Here is a 23,337-nt window from a genome sequence, read left to right on the forward strand (position 1 = left end):
TCTGATGGGTCTGACTGAAGTCATCACAAGGGATGTCTGCAGTGTAAAGTCTTCAAGGACTGTCTCCACTTGCGCTGGTCTTCATGCTATAATGCATTGCAAGTTTCGCTTTAGCGTCACGCAGGGCACACTGGCGCTCGTACTTCAGCTGTTACGGACGCCTTTGCTGGTGATGCAACCTATGACATTTAAAACCCATTAGCTGCCTGGCACTATCAAATGCAACCAGATCTTTGTGCTTGATGCTCTCTCGTTTTTGTGCACACGCAGAGATCAAGGATCGAAGAGCGCAAAGTTGCTTGTTTCTTTCCTTGTCGTCAGCAGAACTCTTCCATCCTTGTAAGTGATCTGTGCTTTGATTTTGTCATAGACTTATTTGGAGCCTTTATGCTGTAATTTATAGAGCGAAATCTGTAAACAATAGCATGAAAATAATACATAAAAATATGGTGAAACTTAATGTGAAAAAGAATCAAATGTATTTCTGAAAACCACAAGGTTTATGGCCAATCTGCCCAAGTTTACAAAGGTTCTCGTAAAAAAAAGTTGGTATTCACATAGACATAGCCAGAAGAAGCTAGAGCAATTATGCGTGTCATGTCTGATTGGCTGGAATGCATTGGAGCACTACTGTCCCGGCGTACATCCGGCTCTGGTGCCTCCAAAATTACAGTACAGTGGACAGCTAGTCTTCTTTTTCTTCTTTCAGAAATTGCATGTGGATACGAGCATTTAAGAGCACAAACCATCGTGTCCCATTCCAAGGAGTAGTCAATCTAACAAACCCCAATTCGGCCCGATACGTCTTGCAGCAAATGTCAACGCCCACAAAACATTTGACGTGTGCGCGTTTTGGTAGAACGGACAAAGGCATAGAATAGGGTCCTGAATCCAGACCCTTGCAGGCCGGCTCCAGCTTTGGAAGATCGAGTTCCCACCTCAAGAGCAAAGGCCGAAGCAAGAAAGCAGGCGGTCGCAGAAAGTAGCCTCATTCTGGCCTGATTCCGAGACCGTCGCAGCGGCCGTTGGAGCAGGCTGGCCTGTGCTGGCCGCTCCTCCTGCCTCTACGAATGGCCTCGGCTCCTCCAGGGCTGCCGGGGCACCGCCACTGCTGCTGTTGGTGGTGCCAGCAGCCGGGGCCGGGCTCTGACCTGGGCGACTCGCGTTGGCCTCTCCCTCTCCTTTTGCTCCTGCTGCTGCTGCTGCCTGTAGCTGATATTCCTCCTCGCTGCCCCTCGTGGCGTCGTTTCTACTGCCAGCAGCTGCAGCGGCGGGTCGAGTTGGAGTGGCCTCTCTGGGACCGTCTACTGTTCTGGCGCTGCTGCTGCTGCTGCCGCCATCTTCTGCAGCTGGAGAAGCAGTCCGCCGGATGATCATCTACGTACGCATGCATGCATCATATGGAGATGGGAGTGCACGGCCAAAAGCCAAAAGCTTGAAGCGTACTGTCGAGGTGCCATCGCTGCCGAAGGCCATCACCATGTCGTCGCCAATGGCTCGCGCCCACGATGCATAGATGGCCATCGAGTTCACCAACGCCCAGCAACTACGCGTCCACAGCCTCCGTCGCCATCAAGACGCCGCCGCCGGCCGTCGCAGCCCGACGTCGAGATGGCATGAGCTCTATTCTCGAGCCGTGGCCATCTAGAAGTCATCCCCAAGCCGAGATGGCGCTGCCGATGCCGACGCATCCCCATTGCCCGGAGCTCGTACGTATCTGCACCGAGATCACCGTCTTCCGCGTCGAGCACCCCGCGATCGACCACGAGCTGCCGCCGCCGTCAATATCGCTGCTGCGGCAAGGCTGCCGGAGGGCCATGGAACCATGAACAATGACGGCGCTGCTGCCGGAGGGCTACGGAGGCGCCAACGACGACGGTGCTGTTACGAGGCTGCCGCAGAGCGGGAAAGGCGCGGAGGCGACGAGCCGATGACGGTGCTGCTGCTAGGTTGCCGGAGAGGCGCGGAGACGCCAACGACAATGATGCTATGGCAAGGCTGCAGCCGGAGGGCTGCGAAGATAACATCCAGATGACTTGCCGACGGAGAAGGGTGAGGCCACGGCAGCGAGGCGACGCCACCACTTCCATGATGCCGGCCGGCCGGCCGGAGGCGCTGGCTAGCAACTCGAGGTCCATCCACATCAACATGCAAGCGTGTGCGGGGCGGGCGTCACTACGTTGTGCGCCGAGTACGAGCTACCACAAGCAAGCTAGCTAGCAAGATGCAGTGAAGCCAAGCTAGCTGGCCAGCTAGCTGAAGACTTTCACGGATGGAGTCTTCCCCGCAGCTACGCCCCTGCAACTCGTAGTCCTGCTGCCGATCTACTACACGATCGCGACCAACCTCGACCACGACAGCTCACGCTACTAAAAAAAGTTTTTAGAGGCGGGTAAAAATATATTTTTAGAAACGGGTGTGATATCCGTTCCTAATTCTCACAACTAAAAATGTTATTTTCAAAGACGGGCTGCCTGCTCTGGAAACACATTTTCAGGACGGATAAACCCTCGGCTGCCCCTGAAAATAGATTTGTAGGGGCAGATCACCCCCCTCACCCGCCCCTACAAATCGATTATAAAGGGCAGGTGGGGGTGATCTGCTCCTTTCCAGGGGCGGGTGACCCGCCCCTGAAAATATATTCCCAGCTTGCCAAAAATTTACCGATTTGAATTTAAAATTTTCAATTCTATTTCTCGCTATTTTAAAAAATTTGGATTTCCACCAATTTTGATCTATCAAGCTAGTTCGTGATCGAGACATGGAATATATTTGATAAATATTAATACTTACGCATACAAAATTAAATCATATGGAAATAAAACATCATTATAAAGCATCATTAGAGTACATCTTGACCCGCTCCATTTGTAGCAACGAGTTACATTTTGACCTGTTCCAAAAAAAATGGGATGTTTCTATAAATAATGATTTATAGTAGTGTCACGCCGCCATGCATCTTCAATGTACTACCACGACAACTACACCGTTTAAGATCGGCGAGGCCGGACGACACGAGCGGGCGCCGCTAATGTTCCAGCTGCGCGCTACAGTAGCTCATGGACACCGACGAGGCCATGGACGACGCCAGCACCCCATCTACACCACCACCGCCACCATGATCATGCATGGAGAACGTGAAGCGAAGACCGAAAACTGACATCACAGCAGCAGAATCGGAGGTACTCCGGCAAGCTGATCTTGCGGAGGTAATTAACCGGAAGCTTTTCGAGATCCCGGGAACGAGAAGATCACATCGCCCAAGTCGGATCTGCCCAACGGCACACTATGGAGCGCACATACATAAGGGAACCGGTATTTATATTTTCAAAATATGAATAAAATTTGTGTTCCTTTAATCTTCTTTGACAGCGTGCTCCAACTGTAACTTCTAGAGAGATTAAAAAAAGGCAACAGAGTTTTCGTGGAGATGTATTGTATCTGATTACCGCTAATTACATTGTGTGGTTAGCTTTGTGAATTGTTGTTGGGTTTTACTGCACGGAGCACTCGCGTTGAGCCTTGTTGAGGTACGACGAGCAGTCTGCCACAGAGAATATTTCTTTTTCGTTTTTTTCCGGGTTCTTTTTTTTTTGAGAGAGAGGGAAGGATTGAACGAAAGAGCTGAGCAGCCTGATGGGCTTGGCGACTCGCCCAGGCCGGTGCAGCCCAGGGGCAGATGCACAGTCCCACCGGGCCCAATTCATGGCGATCCCTGTATAGTAGTTTAGGAAGCGAATTCCTGGCCCAGATGGTACGTCTTCAACGGTGAGCCCAGGCGTGTTCGGGCCCAGCAGCCGGAGGACGAAATGTCAACGCGAGCACTAGAGGCTGGAGCACATGCGTGTACATACATATTTTTAAGACTAGCAGCTGATCTGACTGATTGGAAGTCTAAAGATAATGGAAACGTAAGCAAGCATTATAGTATATAATCTGATCAAATCAATTAGTTTCAGTATGATCTGATCCATCAATTAGTTTCGATCAGATCCTAATCGGATTGTCAACTACACGGTGGCAGCGAATAAGTATGATTATTTTAGGACTGCAGCTGAGATCTATCTAGCATATGTACCTAAATAAAAAGCATGGCAACCACGGCCAGGTATGCTGCATCATCGATTCATGGCGCTCCCTCGTCGCCGGCGGCCGCCCTCGCCGTCGTCGTCGTCCTGCTTGTGGCCACAGGTATGCATCGAGAGACACACAATTAGTAGTCATGTACCTCACCGAGTCATGTGTCTGTGCGTTGCTTCGCATGCAGAGGCCGGGCCGGTGTTGGGCGACGGCGGCGGCTCGCCGTCGTGCACCGACATCACCGGGTTCTCGCCGTGCGCCTCGGCGGAGGACACCGTGGCTTGCACCGACGCCTGCGTGGCCCTCAACTTACTCTACCGGTTCGGCACGTGCTACCTGGACGCCGACGGATCCATGAACTGCAGATGCTGTTACTTCCTGTAGCTTGCTTGCACTGTGTCTGTGTCTAGCTGCTCATGACGATCACGCTCGCCGTCGATCATCGCCGGCCGCCAAGTCCGTCACTTCACTCGTTGTGCTGCTGCTGCTGTTCGCGTTGTTTGCTTATTAATTGGTTTGATTCGGATCACACACCTCCTGCCTCTATGTGCAGCCTTATGCAGTGAAGACTGAAGAGAAGGTGTACATGTGGTTTGTGTTTTCAGTTGCTTGATGGCCCAAAATAAAGGTGCCTGCGCCTCCTCATTTTGGAAATTATTGAGAGGATAAAAACTTAAAAAGTGATTTTTGGCAGCGTGTCCCATCGGTAACTTTTAGACAGAGAAGACAAGGGCAACAGAGTGTATCTGGGTATATATTGTTTCGGACTAGGCTAATTACATCGTGGTTAGATTTGTGTTCGTGAGTTATTGCTTTGTTTTACTACCTGGAGTACTTGGGTTGAGCCGTCTCATCCAGCTACCGCTAGCGGTCCATCACGGAGAAAATTTTCTTTTTTTCTACCAGGTAAATATATCCATGCGTCGCTACGGATAAAATTGATATAAGTATCGGATACGTATAGCTATATTCGTACGTTAGTTAATTTGTAGGGATCTGCGTGGGAGGGTTGGTCCGACTCGCATACGGGATGGACTAAGATCTACCTGTCAATGACGCAAGGCGGACCAACCAAAAATTTTGGTGGAAACCTTACGTGCTTTAGAAATAGGTATAGATATAGATATAGATTTCAAATTTTTATTTTTATTTCTATTTTTTAAAAGGGGTTTCTTAGGGGATTTGAGAAAGAGGTTGAAGAGCTAAGGAGCCTGGCCTTTCACCAAGCGCTAACGAGCCTAGTGGGCAGTGTAAGGAGTCCCATGGCGGTGCAGCCCACCTCGCAGGGCAAGGAGGGTCCGCCCAGGACCAATTCTTGATGCAAAAAGGCCTAGGAAGAGGTCTTTGTGCGGTCGCTTGTATAGGCCTAAACGGGCCTCTAGGCCCATAATACGTACAGCCCGAGGCCTGCCTGCTGGGCTAGGCGGGTGGCCCAAGCATGCGGATGGAGGCCGAGCGGGCCAAGGTGCAAACGGGCCTATCAGCAGCAGATCCGGTTCACGCACTATCCCAGCCCAGCCCACGAAACCTGTTGAGCCCAGTAGCTCAGTACATCGCGGTTTCAACTCTCATCTAGCTAGGCAAAAGAAGCCTCTTGTTTCTCTTCGCTACAGTACTCATCTTCCGGTGCCGTCTTCGCCGGCTCCCCGTCGCATCCGGCGGTCTTCTTGGCGTCGTAGATGATGGGGAGCTGCGAATCAGGTGGCCGATGTGTATACTCTTCCTTTCTAGCTTAGTTCTACGTAGGATTGTAGTAGATGTGCCCAATCTGGAGTGCTCGCTTGGGCTCTTTTGCCGTTCTTTCTCCGATGATAGCACTGATTTCTTCGGGGAAGAGAACGTGAAGTGGACCCTCAGGCGTGGATCTAGCGGGGCTGCGGATAGCGCGCTTCGGAGCTGCAACTATCTCTACCTTCGTATGAATTGGGTGGAGATTTGTGTTTCCCCTTTGGCTAGAAAGGCACGGTTGTTGGATTATAGTTGATATAAACCTTTAGATAGTTTACGTATAGAGTAGTAATAATTGTACGTGTAAGAGTCATTATCTGCAGTTTGTTGTTGTACTTGTATATTATTTTTTATAAAAATGAAACTATCTTTTTTATTGTATTTAGTGTTCTTTAAGTATTTTTGGTTATTATTTATTTTAAATTTTTTTGCGTAGCAAAGCTTTAGGTTTTGAAATTTTGAGCAATTTTTTATATTCAAAACTTTTTATGTGAAGATGTTTCGGGTCAGAATCGTAGGTAGAATGGATCTTACGTAAATATTTATACGGATGAATTGTAAAAGCGTTTTGAATTTAATATTATACTATATATAATAAAACTGTAGATTTTAAAATTCTGAGCAATTTTTGTATCGAACACTTTTTAATTTGAAGATGTTTTTGTATGGACGATGGATCGCACGCAAGCATTTGTGCAAATGAATTGTGAAAGCGTTTTGAATTTTAAAATTTGCTTTATAATAAAGTTTTGTTTTTTGAACTTTTCTCAAATTCTATATTGAACAACTTTTAATTTCAAATTCTACGTATAATGTTGCTTGTGCAGAAGTAATAGATGGACGAATTGTGGTTTAATTTAATTAAAATCCGAGGGCTTTTCTAAAAAATTCCTGAGATAGGACCAGGATGGCAGGTTGATTTTATGAAAATGTAAGGTTTTCTTTGTAAATTTTCTTAAACCGGGAGGGTTGGACTACGGGTTGATTTTGAGAAAAGTTGTAGTTTTGTTCGTAAAATTACCAGAGAGAGGAGGCCGGACTGTGGGTTGATTTCTCTAACGTTTGAGGTTTCTTTTTACAAGATGATCGGGACTCACATGATCTGAACTGTCCGTCCGGCCGATCCGACTGCCGAAAATCGCCGGCGACGTGGCCACACTTCCTTACCTCTTTTTTGGTGCGTAAATGATTTATAGAGATGGGATCTTCGATGCCGGCGGAGGGATTAGTTTGTCCCTGGTGCTTCTATTCTAGTGTCAGTGTTTTCGACATTTGGTGCTGGTTTGAAGCTCTCAAATTTTGTTTCCTGGGTCTTTTGGGGGTGAACATGGTTCGATACCCCTGGCTACAGGATCTTCTCGATCTGCTGATTTTGCCGTGGTGGCTTCTGGTGGTGCTGCACTTTTACTTCCTCCTAAAATGTGAAGGAGAATCCTTCTTCATCCGGTGAGATTTGGCCTATCCCCGTTCAGCGTCTTATTGCGTCTTGTTTTTGAGCCGTTACTTACGGTGGCTTCTGAAAAATATAATGGCCTTCAATGGCCCCATGAAACGAACCGGATTTCCGAATCGAGGATTCCGACTCCATGTATCATTATGATAGTCCCGCGATCAAGCGCTATCACATACAGAACTCATTTCAGGCATAATATCATAGTCATACCTCATATGAGGTCAAACACGGGTTTAATATTATATAGATCCATAGGATTTGTAGTATGGAATTTATTACAAGCCTCTTGGCTAGAGCGATTCAAGCAGAAAATGTAAAGCGGTAACTAGGCCTCTGGCCGTCCTTCATCTTCTGGAACCTCCTCCACAAGCAACTCGAGCGTAGCACGGGCTTTACTCGTACCAACCGTCATCGTTGGGGTCGAACTCCGGATCGGATCTCGCATCGTACCAGGCTATCCCCAAGGTATGGGATAGGTTCATATCACCATCCAAATGCAAGCTTTATAGTGGACTATTCTAAGGGTATACCAAAGCTCAAGAAATTAAGTTGGGGTTTCCTATGCATGCAACAACATATATAAGTAGGCATATCCTCTTCCGGCTCCGACTCGGGCCCTTCCGGCATTCCGGACTCCCGGTCCAACGCACACCTTCCAAAACCCCCAAGTCGATGCGAGGACTCACTCTCCTCACATCTCAGCTGCCCCCTGGCATGAAATCATTCTAGAGGGAGGTAGAAATCATGAATAACACTAACTAATAAGAGAAACAGAAGAGTAGGGATGTCCATGACCGAGAACGTGGCTATACGTATAGTTTTCACCTTGCAGGGGTTGTACACCTGGACCCACTCGAATCAACACCAGTCGGAGATTAGCCAACTAAGCGACGAAACACCGGTCTACTGAAACAGGACTAGGAGCCACGACACCATCCGACTTTCCCGGGTCTTGGGCGCATCCTCCCACGAGAGGTCGCCCCGGGGCTGTGAAGCTTCCCATGCGTCTCAGGGAGCGTGAGGTCAGCACCTCCTTCCCCTGCACTGATACTCGATCCTCCTACCGGCTTGGTACCGCACTTGCTAGACCCGGAACCGGGCCCACCCTCATAACGGGTAAGTGGTGTGCACGCTTAACAAATTCCCACAAGTCATAGTTATCCTCACCCGGTCCTTAACTGCCGAAGTGGGCATCTTCATCACATGCGTCTCCACCTTGGTGGTCCGCAACTGGACCCTTGACGGGTGCCCCCGAACACCTCAACCCTGTGTCCAACAAATTGTACCCGCCACGGATACTCCGTAGGGTGTGCCAAGATACACACCCCAAGCCCTCGATCCATGATCGAGTTAAGTTCGCCCGGTCCCGGCTAAAGGCCCTAAACACCAACTCCTGGGCAGTATATCTCCACTCACGCCAAGACTATCCATCCATTCCCACATATACACATTCAAGGTACGGCAAGGCATTTCATATATTAAACAAGTGTGATTGGATTGCAAGAAGTACGGGTAAATAAGATGGGCTATGCAGATTCATCTCAATAGCATTACATAAGTAGCGATAGCATATCTAGCAAGCAATGCCTAATAGGTATTCAAATCGTAGATGGACGTGAACCTGGCGTCTTTCCGAAGTCCTCCTGAGCTTCTGGGTAGTCTTGGCCATCGGTCAACTCCTCGTAGTCGGGTCCTATTCGTACATAAGAGTAAGAGCAAGGATCAAAGTGCAAAAATGCACAAATCTCATCAATTAAGATCCAAATCACTACAAAACCTACTCTAACGGATAGTTCATGATTTTAGAGGAATTATGAAACTGGTTTCATAATTTTCGGAGGTCCGATCGATTTATTATGAATTTTATAAGGAAAAACCTATTTCTCGATTAATAAAAGAATTTTGGAAAAGAAAAACATTAAGCATTCATACGTGGCAGCACCAGAGCGTGCCATATGGTATGCGGACGTCAGCATGACGTCACTGTTGGGGTCAGTACCTGCTGACGTCAGCAGTGGGCCCTAATGACGTCAGCGTTGACCAGTCAACGCTGACCGGTCAACGGGTCAAGGGATCAATGGGTCCCACTGGTCAGCCTCACCCCAAGACTGACAGGTGGGGCCCTCGGTCAGGCCGGGTAAAAGAAAAAGAAAAGGGGCACGGCTTGGTTCTGGGCCCAAAGGTGTTGGGCCAGCTCAAGGCCCAACTAGGCTCGGTTTGGCTTCACGGGTCAGCTTGGCCTGTGGCTCAGCAGGCCGGCTCGGGTCCTTGGGCTGGCTAGGCGTGCAGGCCGGCTCGGTCTAACAAGCCGGCCCGTGACCCGTCACTCCCCCTCTCTCTCTGACGAGGCGGGCCCAGGGGCAGCGCCCCATGCTTCTCCCCGACAGGCGGGGCCCGCCTATCGGTCTCCCACCGGATTTGGTGTGGCTGCCAGATCTGGTGCGGCTCAAGCCAGGGTGGTCTTGTGTGCGCGGGTGCCAACGTGTGCGTGACAAGCGCCCAAGGCGTGTTCGACGAAAGGCCGCACTGGCCTGGCCGCGACGTGAACGCGACGTCGCGGCATTGGTGTGTGGCCATCGGACACGGCAAGGCCGTGGCGGGGTCGTGGCGTGGCTTCGACGGTGGTGGTGGCGTGATGGCGGTGGTGCGGCCATTAGTGTGGGCCGAGGCTCGGGTCATGTGGGGTGTGTGTGCGTGGGTGCGCGCGGCGTCCTGGGCTCCCAGGGCCGCGGCTCATCGCCGGCGAAGCAGCATGGCGGTGGTCTCGAGGCCAAGGTGCGGCTGGGCTGACGGCTCGGGTGCGCACGCACGCGCACGAGTCCTGGCATCCCAGGGCTGCAGCGTGGCCGTGCCGTGCGCGGGGTACCGGCATCTCGGGCCCGCGGCACGACGCGGCGGCGAAGGGGCGACGACGGCTTGCGGTGTGGATGAGCGGCGCGATAGGCTCCTACACAAGAGCGGCACAAAGCCGGATGGGGGAGTGGGGAATCCTAAGGCTAGCTAAGGAGGTCTCATCGGCGGCCCATGGCTCACGCTGGCAGCAAGGGATAGAGGGGGCGGTGGTTGCGCTCACCGGTGGGCTCGCTGGTGAGGGCCTGGCGCGATGGCAGGCTGGAGCAGGCGGGTCAGGGCTGTGTAGGGTGCGCGGCTGTGTTGACGTAGTCGTTCGGGCGCAGGCCCGGTGGAGGTGCTCCGGCGTGGCGGCGTCGTCCCCCTCCTCGCGGTGCTCCTTCTCCTCCTCTCCCCTCCTCTTCTCCTCTTTCGGTGTGGCGACAGCGGAAAGGGGAAAAGCAGCAGGGCGGCTAGGTTTCGCGGCTGCGGCTGGGGCTCCTTATACGCTGCGATAGGTCTTGGGCGCGTAGGGACGGCGGCGATGCCCGGCGTCCGTGTCACAGCTACACGGCACGCATCTGGCTGCTGCAGGAGCGAGGCTAGGGTTTTCGGGGGTGCGTGGCAGTTTCGCTCCCGTGTCGCGGAGCGGGGATAGGCGAGGCGCGGGGTAGGCCGGTGACGCGAGCAGGGCAGCGTGGCGCAGGCGAAAGGGGGAAGGCGCGGTGGTACGGCGTCTTGTCGCGGGGCGGAGCAGGGGGAGCTGCGGGGCACAGCGAGAGGAGGAAGGGAAAGCTGACAAGCGGGCCCCGCTTGTCAGCTGCCCCGGGCGGAAGGTGAAGGGGCGCTGCGGCGTCTGGCTGGGCTGGGCCGCGGTGGTTGTGGGCTGCGCTGCGCGGAGGAAAAGGAAAGAGGGAGGTGGGCGGGGCCGTGCGCGAGTGGGCTGCCTCTCCCGGGAAAGAGAGAAGAAGGTTGGGCCGGCTTGGGCTTGTCGGCCCACGGGTGTTTATATGAGTAGTTTTTGAATTTGAATTTGAATGGCCCTTTCAAATTCAAATTCCACTCAATTGAATCAAACGAATTGGAAACCATTCAAATAAAATCAAATCAACAATTTCAAACATGATAAATTGCAATTAAATCCAAAAGACTCTAAGTAGTCACTCTAACATCTTAATGGTCCATACACCCCCACCTCCTTTGGGGATCCCTATTTTTCACCCATGGCTACTTCACTTCGCTAGCCATCCTGGCTCACGGCCTGTGGGCATTAACTATTTCAAATGTTAATTTAAATGTACTAAGATTCCGAGATGGAGGGAACTTATGCTTATATTTGGAACTAGTTAAAGCACATACACGAATTTTTTTTGAAAATTTACAATTTTGCACATTGATAACATTCCGGGAAAACCCAGAATGTTACACCCTATCTTGCCAGTGGAGGAAGTCTCTGTTCGGCTCCTTCGATCCAGTCGGCGGTGGCAGTTGAAGGTGAAGTCTGGGGTGTCGCTGAGCAGAAACCGTATGCTGTAATGTTTTATCCTTTCTACAGGTTCTTGTATGGTCCTTGTATGATCTATGTATGTCTGATCTTATAAATAAATTCACCCCTTCTCAAAAAAAAATCTAGCTAGGCAAAATGTGGCTACCCTAACCAGGCTAAAGAACGCCACAAGTTTTACACCCGATCATGGGTGATGATGCAGAATCGACACATGGTTCAGGCACTACGGCGTTCAGGTTCCTTGCTGGTATGATCACCTCCACTCTGCATTTGAGACCCACCGGTTCTTCTGTACGCCTGCACAAGAATGGTACCAGATCATCATGCATCTAGTCAGTAGTAAGATTTTTTAGATCATGCAGTGAGCATGAGGGAGGAACATGGTGCCTTGCCAACAAATCTAGTCATGCTACTGATTTTTTTCTGATCTAAGAAGGAGAATGTACCTTGACAGTATCAAGCAGAGCTTGGGCGTCAGGATGCTTTTCAAAGTGATCGCGAACAGGCTGGAGAAAAACAAGAATTTGTAAGGTCGGATGAGTATATTCTTCTAGTATGAATGGACGCCTCAACTCTAAAAGATAAATTCAGACAGGTCCCTTTTGAAGAGACAGTACTAATTCGCAAGGTTGGTTAACAGCAGGGAAGGGGTTTAAACCTGCAATATCTCGTTTATTGCTTTTGCGAGAGCGAGCTTCACATCATCAGGGTGAAGAGTGCCACTACGGTATTCTCCATGGAGTTGTTCTATTTTACTGTAGGCCCTGTTTCACAAGCAGCAAATGTCACATCTGAACACAACCTTAAAATCGCTTATGGTGTTATAAAAGCATAGCCTAACTGGTGCATGATTCTGAATGAATTGAGCTCCTGCTTGATAGAGTATGCCGTTTCACATGAACTGCACATATACCCGCTCGAATGGTGTGTATATAAACAGAAAAAAGGATTCCGGTTTGTAGTTGAATATTACCTGTTACTGCCATCAGTTTCCTTGCAAAGCACAGCAAACCTTCCAGACTTGGGCAAGACTATGTACTCGATGTACTCCAAGCATAGATTTCCTTCAGTAACTTTGTGAGGGCAGAAAGCCAGTCTTATCTTCTCATTCACCTGAGACTGCAGTAAGCAACTTGATCATGAACACCACAGCGAGAGAAAGGGCATAAAACATTGACTGACAGATGTTTCTGTACAAAAAAAGGGTGTCTCATGGCTGATAGATGATGTGTTTATTATTCAGGTTGTTGAAAAAAATCTGATTGTTGATATTTAGAAAAGGACATATATCAAGAGAAATTACCTCACTGTCTTCCATAAAAATAGCCGAGGATGGATCGCTCTTTGACATTTTTTGCTGACCTTCTTTAATACCAGACGACATATCTGCAATTGACATTAATGGACAAAACAATTCACAAACCAAGCACTAACTTTGAACCACATGAAAACATAAATCTAACCACATCCAGTAGATATAAGCACATACGGCGTGATAGAATAATTGGCCTGCTATTCCTTTTGCTGGCCTCACAATAGTCTCTAGCAAGCATATTCACCTTTCTTTGATCCAAACCCATCTGGCATATGTCTACCTGCAGAAGGAAATGAATAAACAATTTCATAACTGCCGCAACAGTTATAGCTAGAAAATTGTTTATTCAATGCAAACATTCTATACTACTTTATCATTACCTACTGACTAAATCAAATTAGCTGTGAATACAGCCATGAAGCTTCAATGGAAGAAATTATTGAAAACGGAAAGAGATGGATGCGTGATGAGGTGATGATGTGTTTTAGAAAATATGCAGAGAGTGTCCAAGCTCAAGGTACACAAGCTAGATAGTAGATATTCCATTCTTCTAGAAACTGCAAACAACTTTGCTAACAGTATGGTGATTTGTTTTCAGATACTTGAAGGCCAATTTGATGAACTTTGCCATCAGTGTTGTAATGTAGAGGATCATAACAAAGTCTTTCACCATTACAACTTCAAAGTTAAGACGAGAGAACCTGATTCAGCAGATTGGACGGTGAGATTATACTTCGCTGAAGTGAAAGAGATTTTTGGAAGAAAGTAATATTTTTGCTGGCCCCTAGAACCAAATGAAGACAGTATTAACCCTTGTCTAATCAAACAATCTTTGAAGTATATGTGAATGGATATAGTGTTTTAATACAATCTGCCGGACATTATTATTAATAGGTCCTTGTTATGCATGCATGAAGCAAGGAGTGGAAGACTTGAAGCACCCTGCAACAGGTGGTTTTGAAATGGGCTTCACTGATGCTACCTTGTATGGGTATGCACAAGATTGATGTTAAAACATGATGTTATTGAACTAGTGAGACTATGGCATAGTATCAAGTCCAATGAACTTGAGTATTGTAGTCCAAGTTCTAATATATATGGATGGTAGTTTATTTTCTCAGAAGCATTGTAGACTATTTTATGATGATGATATGGAGAAATATTTTGTGGATCTTTGATGAAGACGGATTGCATGTTTGCATATTAATATAGTTTTCTGTGTGACCCGACCAAGCGAAGTGATTATTGCAAAAATCAACGTATTTGTTAATTTGGTGAACCACGCTTTGTGATTAGTAAAAAACATACCTATCCCTGGATCTCGTAACTTACTCTAGTTTTTGAAAACTGTTGAACATTAAACAATTTGATTTGGAAAATTAGGATTACATTGTTTGGCCCTGAATTGTGGGGTGGTTTGTATAACGCAAGCTGGTAGAAGCAAGTTGCATGTTGTGGGATTCCATAATCTAGACCGCAAAAGCTAGACAACAACATTGAGCATTTGGATTTGGATCACAAGTTAGATTTCACAATGGATCCATACTTTGGGTCATGCACGGATGATAAAGATTTCACAAAAGTTTAAACTTGTATAGCAATAACTCAATACTACTACTTGTTAGCTAGTACTGCATAGTGCAGTTGGGTCACTGGCATGTGGGCTCGGCCCCACACGTCAGTGACCCACTTCCGGGTGCCCTCCTCGGCTCCCTCCACCGTAACAAACTCTGCCAGCGCTCTTGTAAAAGATGGGAGAGACGAAAAAGAAAGAAAAGAAAAGAAAAGCAAAGCAAAGAAAGTTGGCTCTGAGCAGGTGGTGGGAGGGAGGGAGGATGCCGGCGGCAAGGGTTTAGGAAGGGGCGGCGACAGCAGCGAGGGAGGGACTGGGACTAACGGGCGGGCGGAGGGGATTGGAAGGGTACACCGGCCGGCGGCTACGGGGCTTGCGAGCACGAGGTGTGGTTCCCGCAGCGAGTTGGCAGAGTTAGCTGCAGCATCGGAGATAGCAATGGAAAATCAAGGCGGGCGCAACAGTGTGCCGGCCCGTGGTGGAGGTCGCCGAGGAAGGTCGCACAACCACCCCGAGCCAGAAAGTCCTGGTCTTGTCGACGCTGCTGGCGACGGTCATGGAAGGCCGACGCGCAACAGCGAGGAAAGAAACGGTCGCTGCAAAGGAGGTGGTGGCGGTGGGGGACGCGGAGGAAGGCACAACGGTGACGCCGTGGCCCCCCGCCTAGGAGGCCCAGCTTGCGAGTCGCAGGTTAGGCCCGAGGGTGAGGGTGAATTGACCGGCGGCAGCGGAGACCCAGCCGGCAACCGCAACGAGCAAGGAAGGCGCCACAACAAGGAAGAAAATGGCAGCAGCGGCAGAGGCCGTGGCGGTCATCGAGGGAGCCACAGTTTTGATGCCTTGCAAGAAATTCCTCTTCTTGGAAGCCGGGGCGGACAGCCAGGGCGGCGAGCAGCCAGCCGCTCTCCAACACGGTGGAGCCGAAGGGAGTCAAGTCGCGGGCTTTCCTAGGGGTGGAGTCGATGGCGGCAATGGCCAGAGGCAAGAAAGGCACTGCATAGAGAGAAATGCCCTCTGCGCTGCCGTGGAGCCGGAGGCGAGGGCCGCACCCCAGGTTACCCCGACGTTGCTGCCTTGGAGCAGCTTCTTGTCCGTGGCTGTGCTCTCTTGGACAATCAAAGACATCCTCGACGAAGGTCTCTACAAAAACAAGGTACTGATTGCACTCGAACCTCACCCGTCCCTGGTCATTCCATTCGTATGGTTAGCTGCCTATAGCAGACCTCGGCGTGCAGTGCAGTTGCGCCGGCTGATTGTTCTGGTATATGATTAATTCATTAGTTTATAGTCCAACAGCCGCATTGCGACTTAGTTTTTTTCCTGTTCTCTTTAGGTTCAACAAATTCCTCCTGCATATGATTTAGTTGAGCAATTCGTTGATGTGCAATCTGTGTTACTTCTAGAGGAAACAAGATCTACTATTTGTTCAGCAATACACAATCATGCAGAAATACAATACTGCCAATTGCTCTCAGCTAAGCAGTGTGATGCATCATCTCTATATTTTCTAGATATTGATCTTCCTAAGACCAGGTCTACTCAGTGCCATCACATATTCAAAGACTTAGACGTGTGTCTCCTGAGTTGTGCACCTATTGTAGACTCTACTTTGGATATTCAGTCTTGCTCCCTTGCAATTGTAACTGGAGTTGGCCGAGATATCTATTTTCAGATGAGCTTTAGATTCCAAGTGTCCAACCATAAAGATTTTCAGCCGGAAAGCATTAAGTTTGTTAGTTTTTTGACCAACATAAGAGTGAACATGGAAACCTCCAATGTTCTTTCTGGCCACGATGAGAAGAACCGCACTGCTGTTCAAGCAATCCTTCGGTTATACAAAGTGGTAAGTACTCATTTCTAACGCTCTTTCAAGTCTAATTCCTGAATGATATTTTTCAGCCTTTTTTTTACTATTTAGTTGGAAAAAAATTGCAACATTTGTGCTGGATTGACTCATTATCAAGATGGAGTGCATTCAATCAGCCAGAAAGAGGGAGATTATGGTATTAAATCTGTCATTTCAAGTCTTAGATGTTCACACCAGTATAACACTCAGCTAGTGTGGGCTCCTTCAGGATCTCTAAAAGGTTGTATAGGTACTCTTATGAAAGATTTTCTACATCTGAATCTGAAAGTCCTTATTTGCCTTCCAACTGAAGCTTGTCTTCCTGACTTTTTGGTGGATATAGAGGAATTTTTTTGGTTCTTCTGATTCTGATTCACTTAGTGATGTTGTTGTGCTACACAATGTTAGGGGTATGGAGAACTGTAGCAAAATTCAGAAAGCCTTATTGGAAAATCAATCACAAGAGTTTTTTTGTTGTCTGACACAGTCCATTGGCTGGATGAAAGCAATGTCTGGCCTCCTAAGCTTGAGTGCATTTCCTCACACACGCTGCCCAGTTTTTGAAATATGTGAACGATGCAGCATGTCTAGATTGCCTCCATTCTCAATTAAATTATTTACAGATAACTTTCGCATGTTGTCGGATCATATTCGTGATTCTCTAGCTTACCTTATCAACCATCCTTCAGCAGTTTGTTTGCCTGAAAAGATAGTGGCAACCCTGTGGATCTACTGCATCTCATGGAAGAAATAATTGAGGTTTTATTGGATAAGGATTTGACGGATGACTGTGTTGCAGCAGCATTCGGACTTACATCTGCTACAGATGTTATTGCTTCTGACCGTACTTACTCGATTGCAAATTCACTTAATGAAAAAAGGATTGGCTGCATAACAGTATTGGATGAACTCATCAAGTCTTTGAAGTTGCCTCAGCTAAAAGACAGGGATGAAATTGACGGGTTTTGCATTGAACATTCTAGAATCATTATTACCACTGTTGATGGCACAAATAAGTTGCATGGCTTGGACATGGATACATTTGATATCCTACTAATCAGTGATGCTGGTCGAATTAAAGAATGTAATTTGCTAGTCCCTCTTCTGCTTCTGTACGGCACATTGTATTCTTTGGCGACCATCTTCATATACAACCTTTAGTCCATAGCAAGGTACATATGTTTTGTTCAGAATATTATCATAGTTTGCCCCCTAAACTCGAAAATAGACACCATACGTCCCTCATCTCTCAAAACTATTCAAATTACCCCTGCAACAGTTTATAGTAGTTTTGGATGTGGTTTTCGCTGATGTAGCATGTGGGATCCACCAGACATCACCTCTACCTTTTCTTTCTCTCACTAACAATGTGGCCCCACCCAGGAATCCCTCACCTCTTGTCTTCCTCTTCTCTCTCTCCTTTCTCCACGCCCCCTCCGCCTCCTTCCTCCTCTTGTACGCTGCCTTCTCTTCTCACATGCTGCCTCTTTCTCCCTCACATGTATGCATGATATAGTTTCCTATATTTTGTTTATATCTGGATTACATCCATTTATAATATTTTAAGTCTTGACCAAAATAATCTTATGCCTTGATATCTAAATGAACTTTTTTCTTATCGATTATTAGATTTGTAAAGAAGCAGGATATGATGTGAGCATTTATGAAAGGCTGCAAAAATTATCTTCTGAAAAGCATATGCTCACACATCAATTTGTGATGCATCCACTAATATGTAAATTCACAAATGATCAATTTTACAATGGGAAACTTCAGAATGGTCCCAATGTTCAGTCAGTTGAGTACAACAAGGTGTTTGAATCTCTAAAGTTTCCTATATATAGTTTCATGGACATTCCTTCTATGGAGTTGGTGCATTCTTCACAAATTGGAGATATCAATTCAGCTGTAATATATGGCATACTAAAATATTTTTCTGCAGGTATGCTTCTTTTGCTTTCATCTCCCACAGCACATTCTTCTTTTTCATAGATACTATGTGCTACATTTTAACCCGGGTAAAATCTCAGTAGATGTGGGAAATTAGTGACTGCAAACTAAAAGGCTGTTAATCAATGGTTAATGGACTAATTCCCTTTTGATCTTTTTTATTTGCTGTAGGTGTGACCAATACTAGTAAAAGCTTGAAAGTTGGTGTGGTGTGCTTGTCAGATAATGAAGCCATTGCTGTTAGAGATCAATTGAGCACTAAGTGAAAAATACACGATAAAGTGAATCTGGAAGTAAAGTTCATTGTTAACTTGGAAGGAGATCTGTTTGATGTAATAATTGTATCAACAACTGTTAAGGATAATGTTCAGCTTAACAATGTTAACAGAAATAGTTTGAATATAGCTCACACAAGTGCAAGGTATGTGTCTACAGCTGACCCTCAACAACTTACTCATGCTATTATGAATATCTCTTACTATAAAACCATGTGTTGACAAATATATATATTTCTTTCTTGCTATAGAACCATATGTTGACAAATGTATATATTTCTTCAGACATTGCTGTTCGTGGTGGGTGAATATGAGACTTTGATTCAGAACAGTGGCATTTGGAAAGAACTTGTTGATAATGCAAGAATTCGAGGGCTAATAAAGCCGATAAAAGCAAACAAACTCATTCAGCTGATGAAAGATTTAGAAGTGAATACTGCAAATCACTCCAGTGATTCTAATTGTGGACTTTCAAGTGAACCGTGTGTGGTAAGTTTGAATATAAATACTAGATATATATTATCGTAGCCGAGAATTTAAAGATTTTTCTGGAAATTATTCTCATTTATCCTAGAACTAGATCCATTTTTAGAAAACTCTAGAATCTTTTTCATGAGCTCTAGATATTTTATTTGAACTCATCGTATTCCAATCTATCTCTAGGAATATTTCTAGAATTTCTGAGATTTTCTAGATATTTTTCATGCTTTAAAACATTTGCTAGACTTTTCTAGAATTGTTTGCGCACTGAAAAACAATTTCTATAAAAAAAGAAAATCCTAACCCTTAACGGGTCCGGATCTGATAGAATCCAACCCAACTCGACCCGCTAACCCGCTAGCCAACCCGTTTTCCCCCTGCACTGCCTGGCCGCCGCCGCAGCCCTCTGAGTGCGCGCCACGGACAACCTTGCTGTCCGCGCCTATAAAACCTGAGCCGGAGACCCGTTCGCCCCGCGTCTTGCTCCGCGCCCCGCGCCGTGCTACACAGCGCCGCCAAAATCAAGCCGAGCCGGGCGCCGCCGAATCCCGCCGGCCGTCACTGCGCGGAGTTGCCGTGTGCCTCGCAAGCCGGAGCAATCCGACGTTGCCACAGGCTTGGCAAGGTCGAGCCGCACGTCCGCCGTTTGCCCTTGATGCCTCAACGCCGCCGGAGCACCACCAGCAGGCAAGAAGACCGAGCCGGCCATGACCGCCATCATCCGCCGCCGCCACCAAATTCCGGCCACCACCGTTCATCCCCGCCGCTGGTGAGCATACCATCGAGATCGCCTCGACCTTCTCTGCCTATTCCCTGCCTCAATCGAGCCTCTCCTCGCCCGTAGCATCGGCGAGACCTAGCGCCGTAGCGCCGGCCAGAGAAAACCAGAGGTAGAAGATGACAATCTTGCGATTAGATCCCTAGAAGATCTAGTAATCTTTAGATGAGTTTCTATGTCTTGGCCTTTTTACGGAAAACACCCTGGATAGATTAGATCCTCTTAACCAAGTCCAACCCATGGAACTTTTCAGATCTAACCCCTGAAGTCTATAGTTAATTACGTATAGATCCCTGCAACCTTGTTTAATGCGTAGTTTCCGCGTTTTAGATCTGTTTCAATCCGTTCTTTTTGTGTTAGTCTTCTAAAACCCCAAACTATCATTTAATAGTGTTGTTGAACTGTAATTCCTATTTTTAAAATTATATATCAATTTAATTTGAATAGTATCCTCTCATCTAGTTTTTTGAAATAAAATCCAATTAAGTCTATACTCCGGTTTTTATAAATAATATTAATTTGATTAATATCAACTTAAATGTGTTTGTAATTTAATTTGTTAGTTCAACACGAATCATCGGAATTTTAATTTGTAAGTCTTTTATAATTAATTGTTTAAATAGGATAATTTGTACATTGATAATTATATATAAAATTTGATTAAGTTGTACTTCATTTTTATAAATACAAATATAATATGAGTTAATTATGATTAGGGATATTATCTTTTTTATATCTTTTATTTCTTTATTAACATAAATTTTCCGATAGCTGATTCTTTTCAACACTAGCTCCGTTTTCCGTGTTTCTTGCGCCCTTTTGACCGTAGCAACGAGTCCTATCCTTTAGTACGCTCTTTTAAAGCTTTCTTTTTGTTTGGTGTATCTGTACTTAGTCGTTCTTGTTTGTTTCCTTGCTTGTATGCTTGGGCCCGATGCTTGTGTGACGTTAGAAGGAGCGTGATCCAAGAATTTTGAAGATTTAGAGTTTTAAGAACAAGAGTGAAGCGTCCCCTCATCAGAGGTGACTAAATATGATACAAATATCAGTCCCAGGAGGCTGATAACATATTTATTACATCAGATGGTTCATTACCGTACAAACCGTCGAGGTAGCGGGCACTGAAGCACCACTATCGCGAGGGACAACATAAGGACCAAAAGCTAAACTAAAGTGCCAACAAAATCTAAGATAACATCAGAGTCTTGCGCCATGGTGAGCTTCCTGTGGAGACCCTGAACCACAGGCAAGGTTGGGTGCAGGACGTCGACCTACTAGACGTCTTCAGGAACGAAGTTCGGATCCTCCTCTGTAAAAACTAAGCAAGAGTGAGTACATACGTACTCAAGAAGTCCAACCACACCCACGGAGGGGGATAATAAAGATCATGCACAGGATATATCAAGGATAAGGCTAGGGTTTGTTTGCGATAAACAAGGTTTTACACATGCAAGGGCTCATTTAATAAAAGAGTTTTCTCAAAATATTTCTGTAGTAATCAATTAATAAGTGGGGTTAATCCTACACAAAGGATCCAAGTTTTAATGATACCGGACTCCACATCCATAGTAGCTCACGGCACAACTGCTGGACACTTTCAAAATGACTCACGCTACAAGACCAACCATCCTAAAATGTCTATTGAAGTGACCAAGCCGTAACTCGTCCAATGCCGTGGACACGGTTATTCGAATAGATTTTACACTCTGCAGAGGTTGTACACTTTATGCACAAGTAGGGTACCGCACTACGAACACCTTAGTGTCGCTGCGGATCCTAACAAAGCCATTACCCACCTTAGCTGAATCGAACTAGCCAACACGGAAGAAACCATGGGTTAATGACCTATCAACAAAGTCATAACCGGGACACAACTCATACAGATCGTATTCCTTCTCCATGATCTCCCGTCGCTCACCAGCTCTCCTTTTGGCTAGCAGAACAACTAGTGAGGTTTATGCTAAGCCGATGCCCACACAACGGTCGAGTGGTTGTACGAGAAGTGGGTTAGGCAAGATGACACCTCAGCTCATCCTTACATTGACAAGACGGACATCTCCCAACCATGCTTAACCACAAAGGTACAAGCTCACCGGCGGTATTTCACACAGGAAACACAGTCCATCGCATCAGGTTATATCTTTCTTTTATTTTTTTCGAAATCCTGTTTTATCTTTTAAAACACTCACACCTTTATTTTCGATAAAGCGCGTTGTGGTCATGGTTAAAATATAATAAAGGGAATAAAAGGTCCTAAGCATCTCTAGCAGTAGTTAACGTCCAACAGAGCAAATCATATATAGATATTAACCTAGATCATCATGGAATAGTCATAGCAATTAAGGGGTGGCTATCCAACCATGTCTTGCAATAAAACAATGCATTTTATAAAATAGGCCAATAGGTTGTGTTTATAAAACTGGGATAAATATGCATCAAAGAATGGGATTGGACTTGCCGTCCTCAAAGCCTTCCGGAAGCTCCTCCTCGAGGTACGGGTCTTCGGGCTCCGGCTCGCGGTACTACTCCTCCTCGGTCACACCGTTAGCTACAACACACAAACAATCACACAATAAAAATAAAGTTCACTAACGAGCTTAAAAAAAGAGGGAAATAGAGAGTCTCGATTAAAAAAATAGAGAAGACTATTATATTTGTCGGATGTGGATCCTGAGACTTGAAAAAATATTTGAAGATGATGGGTGGTAGAGTTTGGAATCGATTCGGAACAAAATATCGCATGAACTGATGAGTTAAAGATCATCTAGGGAGTAGTTTAAAAGGATGAGGATATATTTGTAATGAAATAAAGAGATAGAAGGGGCTCTGATTAAATATTTGAGAGAGGGAGGTGGAGGGCTTCGAACTGCATAAGGAAAAGTGGAGGGGGTCATGCACAAGTCTGCCTTTCTTCTTCCTCGAGATAGAACAGGAGGGGGAGGGGAATGGTAGGATGGGGGCCGGGGTCGTCCAGGCCATGGGCGCCGGCCCCTGGTGCATGGCGACGCCCGGGTAGGAGGGGTAAACGGAGAGGAGGCCGAGAGGGTCCGATTCCGACCCTCACCTCGTGCGGAGACGGTCTATGGAGGGCTGTCCACAGAGATGGGTGGTGGCCGGCAATGGTGAGCCGCGGCGGTGAGCTGCAGCGCGAGGTAGAGGAGGGGAGGTGCTGAGGTGGCATGGGCGGAGTGAAGGGCAGCTCGCGGGCTGATTTATAGGCCGAGAGGGAGAGGGGAGATGGCCGGCATGGGAGGGTTACGGGCAGTACAGGAACCTCGCCATTAATGGTGGCAGGGATGCTCGGGGACAAGGCGCAAGCTGCGAGGGCGAGGGGACGGTACAGAGACGGACCGGCGCAGCAGCGGGTCGTACGCCGGCTTGGCGTGCACGGGTTGCAAGCACACAGTGGCACAGCGAGCAGCAGCGGCCGTGGTGTGACGCGGGCGGCGCATTGCGAGCGCGCGTGCACAGCCAGCAACGGGGGCAGCGTGCACAGCCAGCAACCCGTGCTTATTTAAATAAA

The 23,337-nt window shown here is 47.1% G+C and overlaps 1 protein-coding gene across 1 annotated transcript; it reads right to left on the minus strand.

Moving 5' to 3' along the window:
* Window positions 1-11,752: 11,752 nt before the first annotated feature.
* Window positions 11,753-13,222, minus strand: LOC112892535 (tyrosine--tRNA ligase 1, cytoplasmic-like). The gene is made up of 5 exons (XM_025959674.1): window positions 13,087-13,222; window positions 12,901-12,983; window positions 12,571-12,716; window positions 12,044-12,103; window positions 11,753-11,894 (listed from the first exon to the last, which is right to left on the minus strand). Exons 1-5 carry the CDS (start codon window positions 13,220-13,222, stop codon window positions 11,753-11,755), a joined length of 567 nt encoding a protein of 188 aa, XP_025815459.1.
* Between the last annotated feature and the right edge of the window lie 10,115 nt (window positions 13,223-23,337).

This window comes from Panicum hallii, chromosome 5 (assembly GCF_002211085.1).
Source record: "Panicum hallii strain FIL2 chromosome 5, PHallii_v3.1, whole genome shotgun sequence".
In the NCBI taxonomy this organism is placed as follows: Eukaryota; Viridiplantae; Streptophyta; class Magnoliopsida; order Poales; family Poaceae; genus Panicum; species Panicum hallii.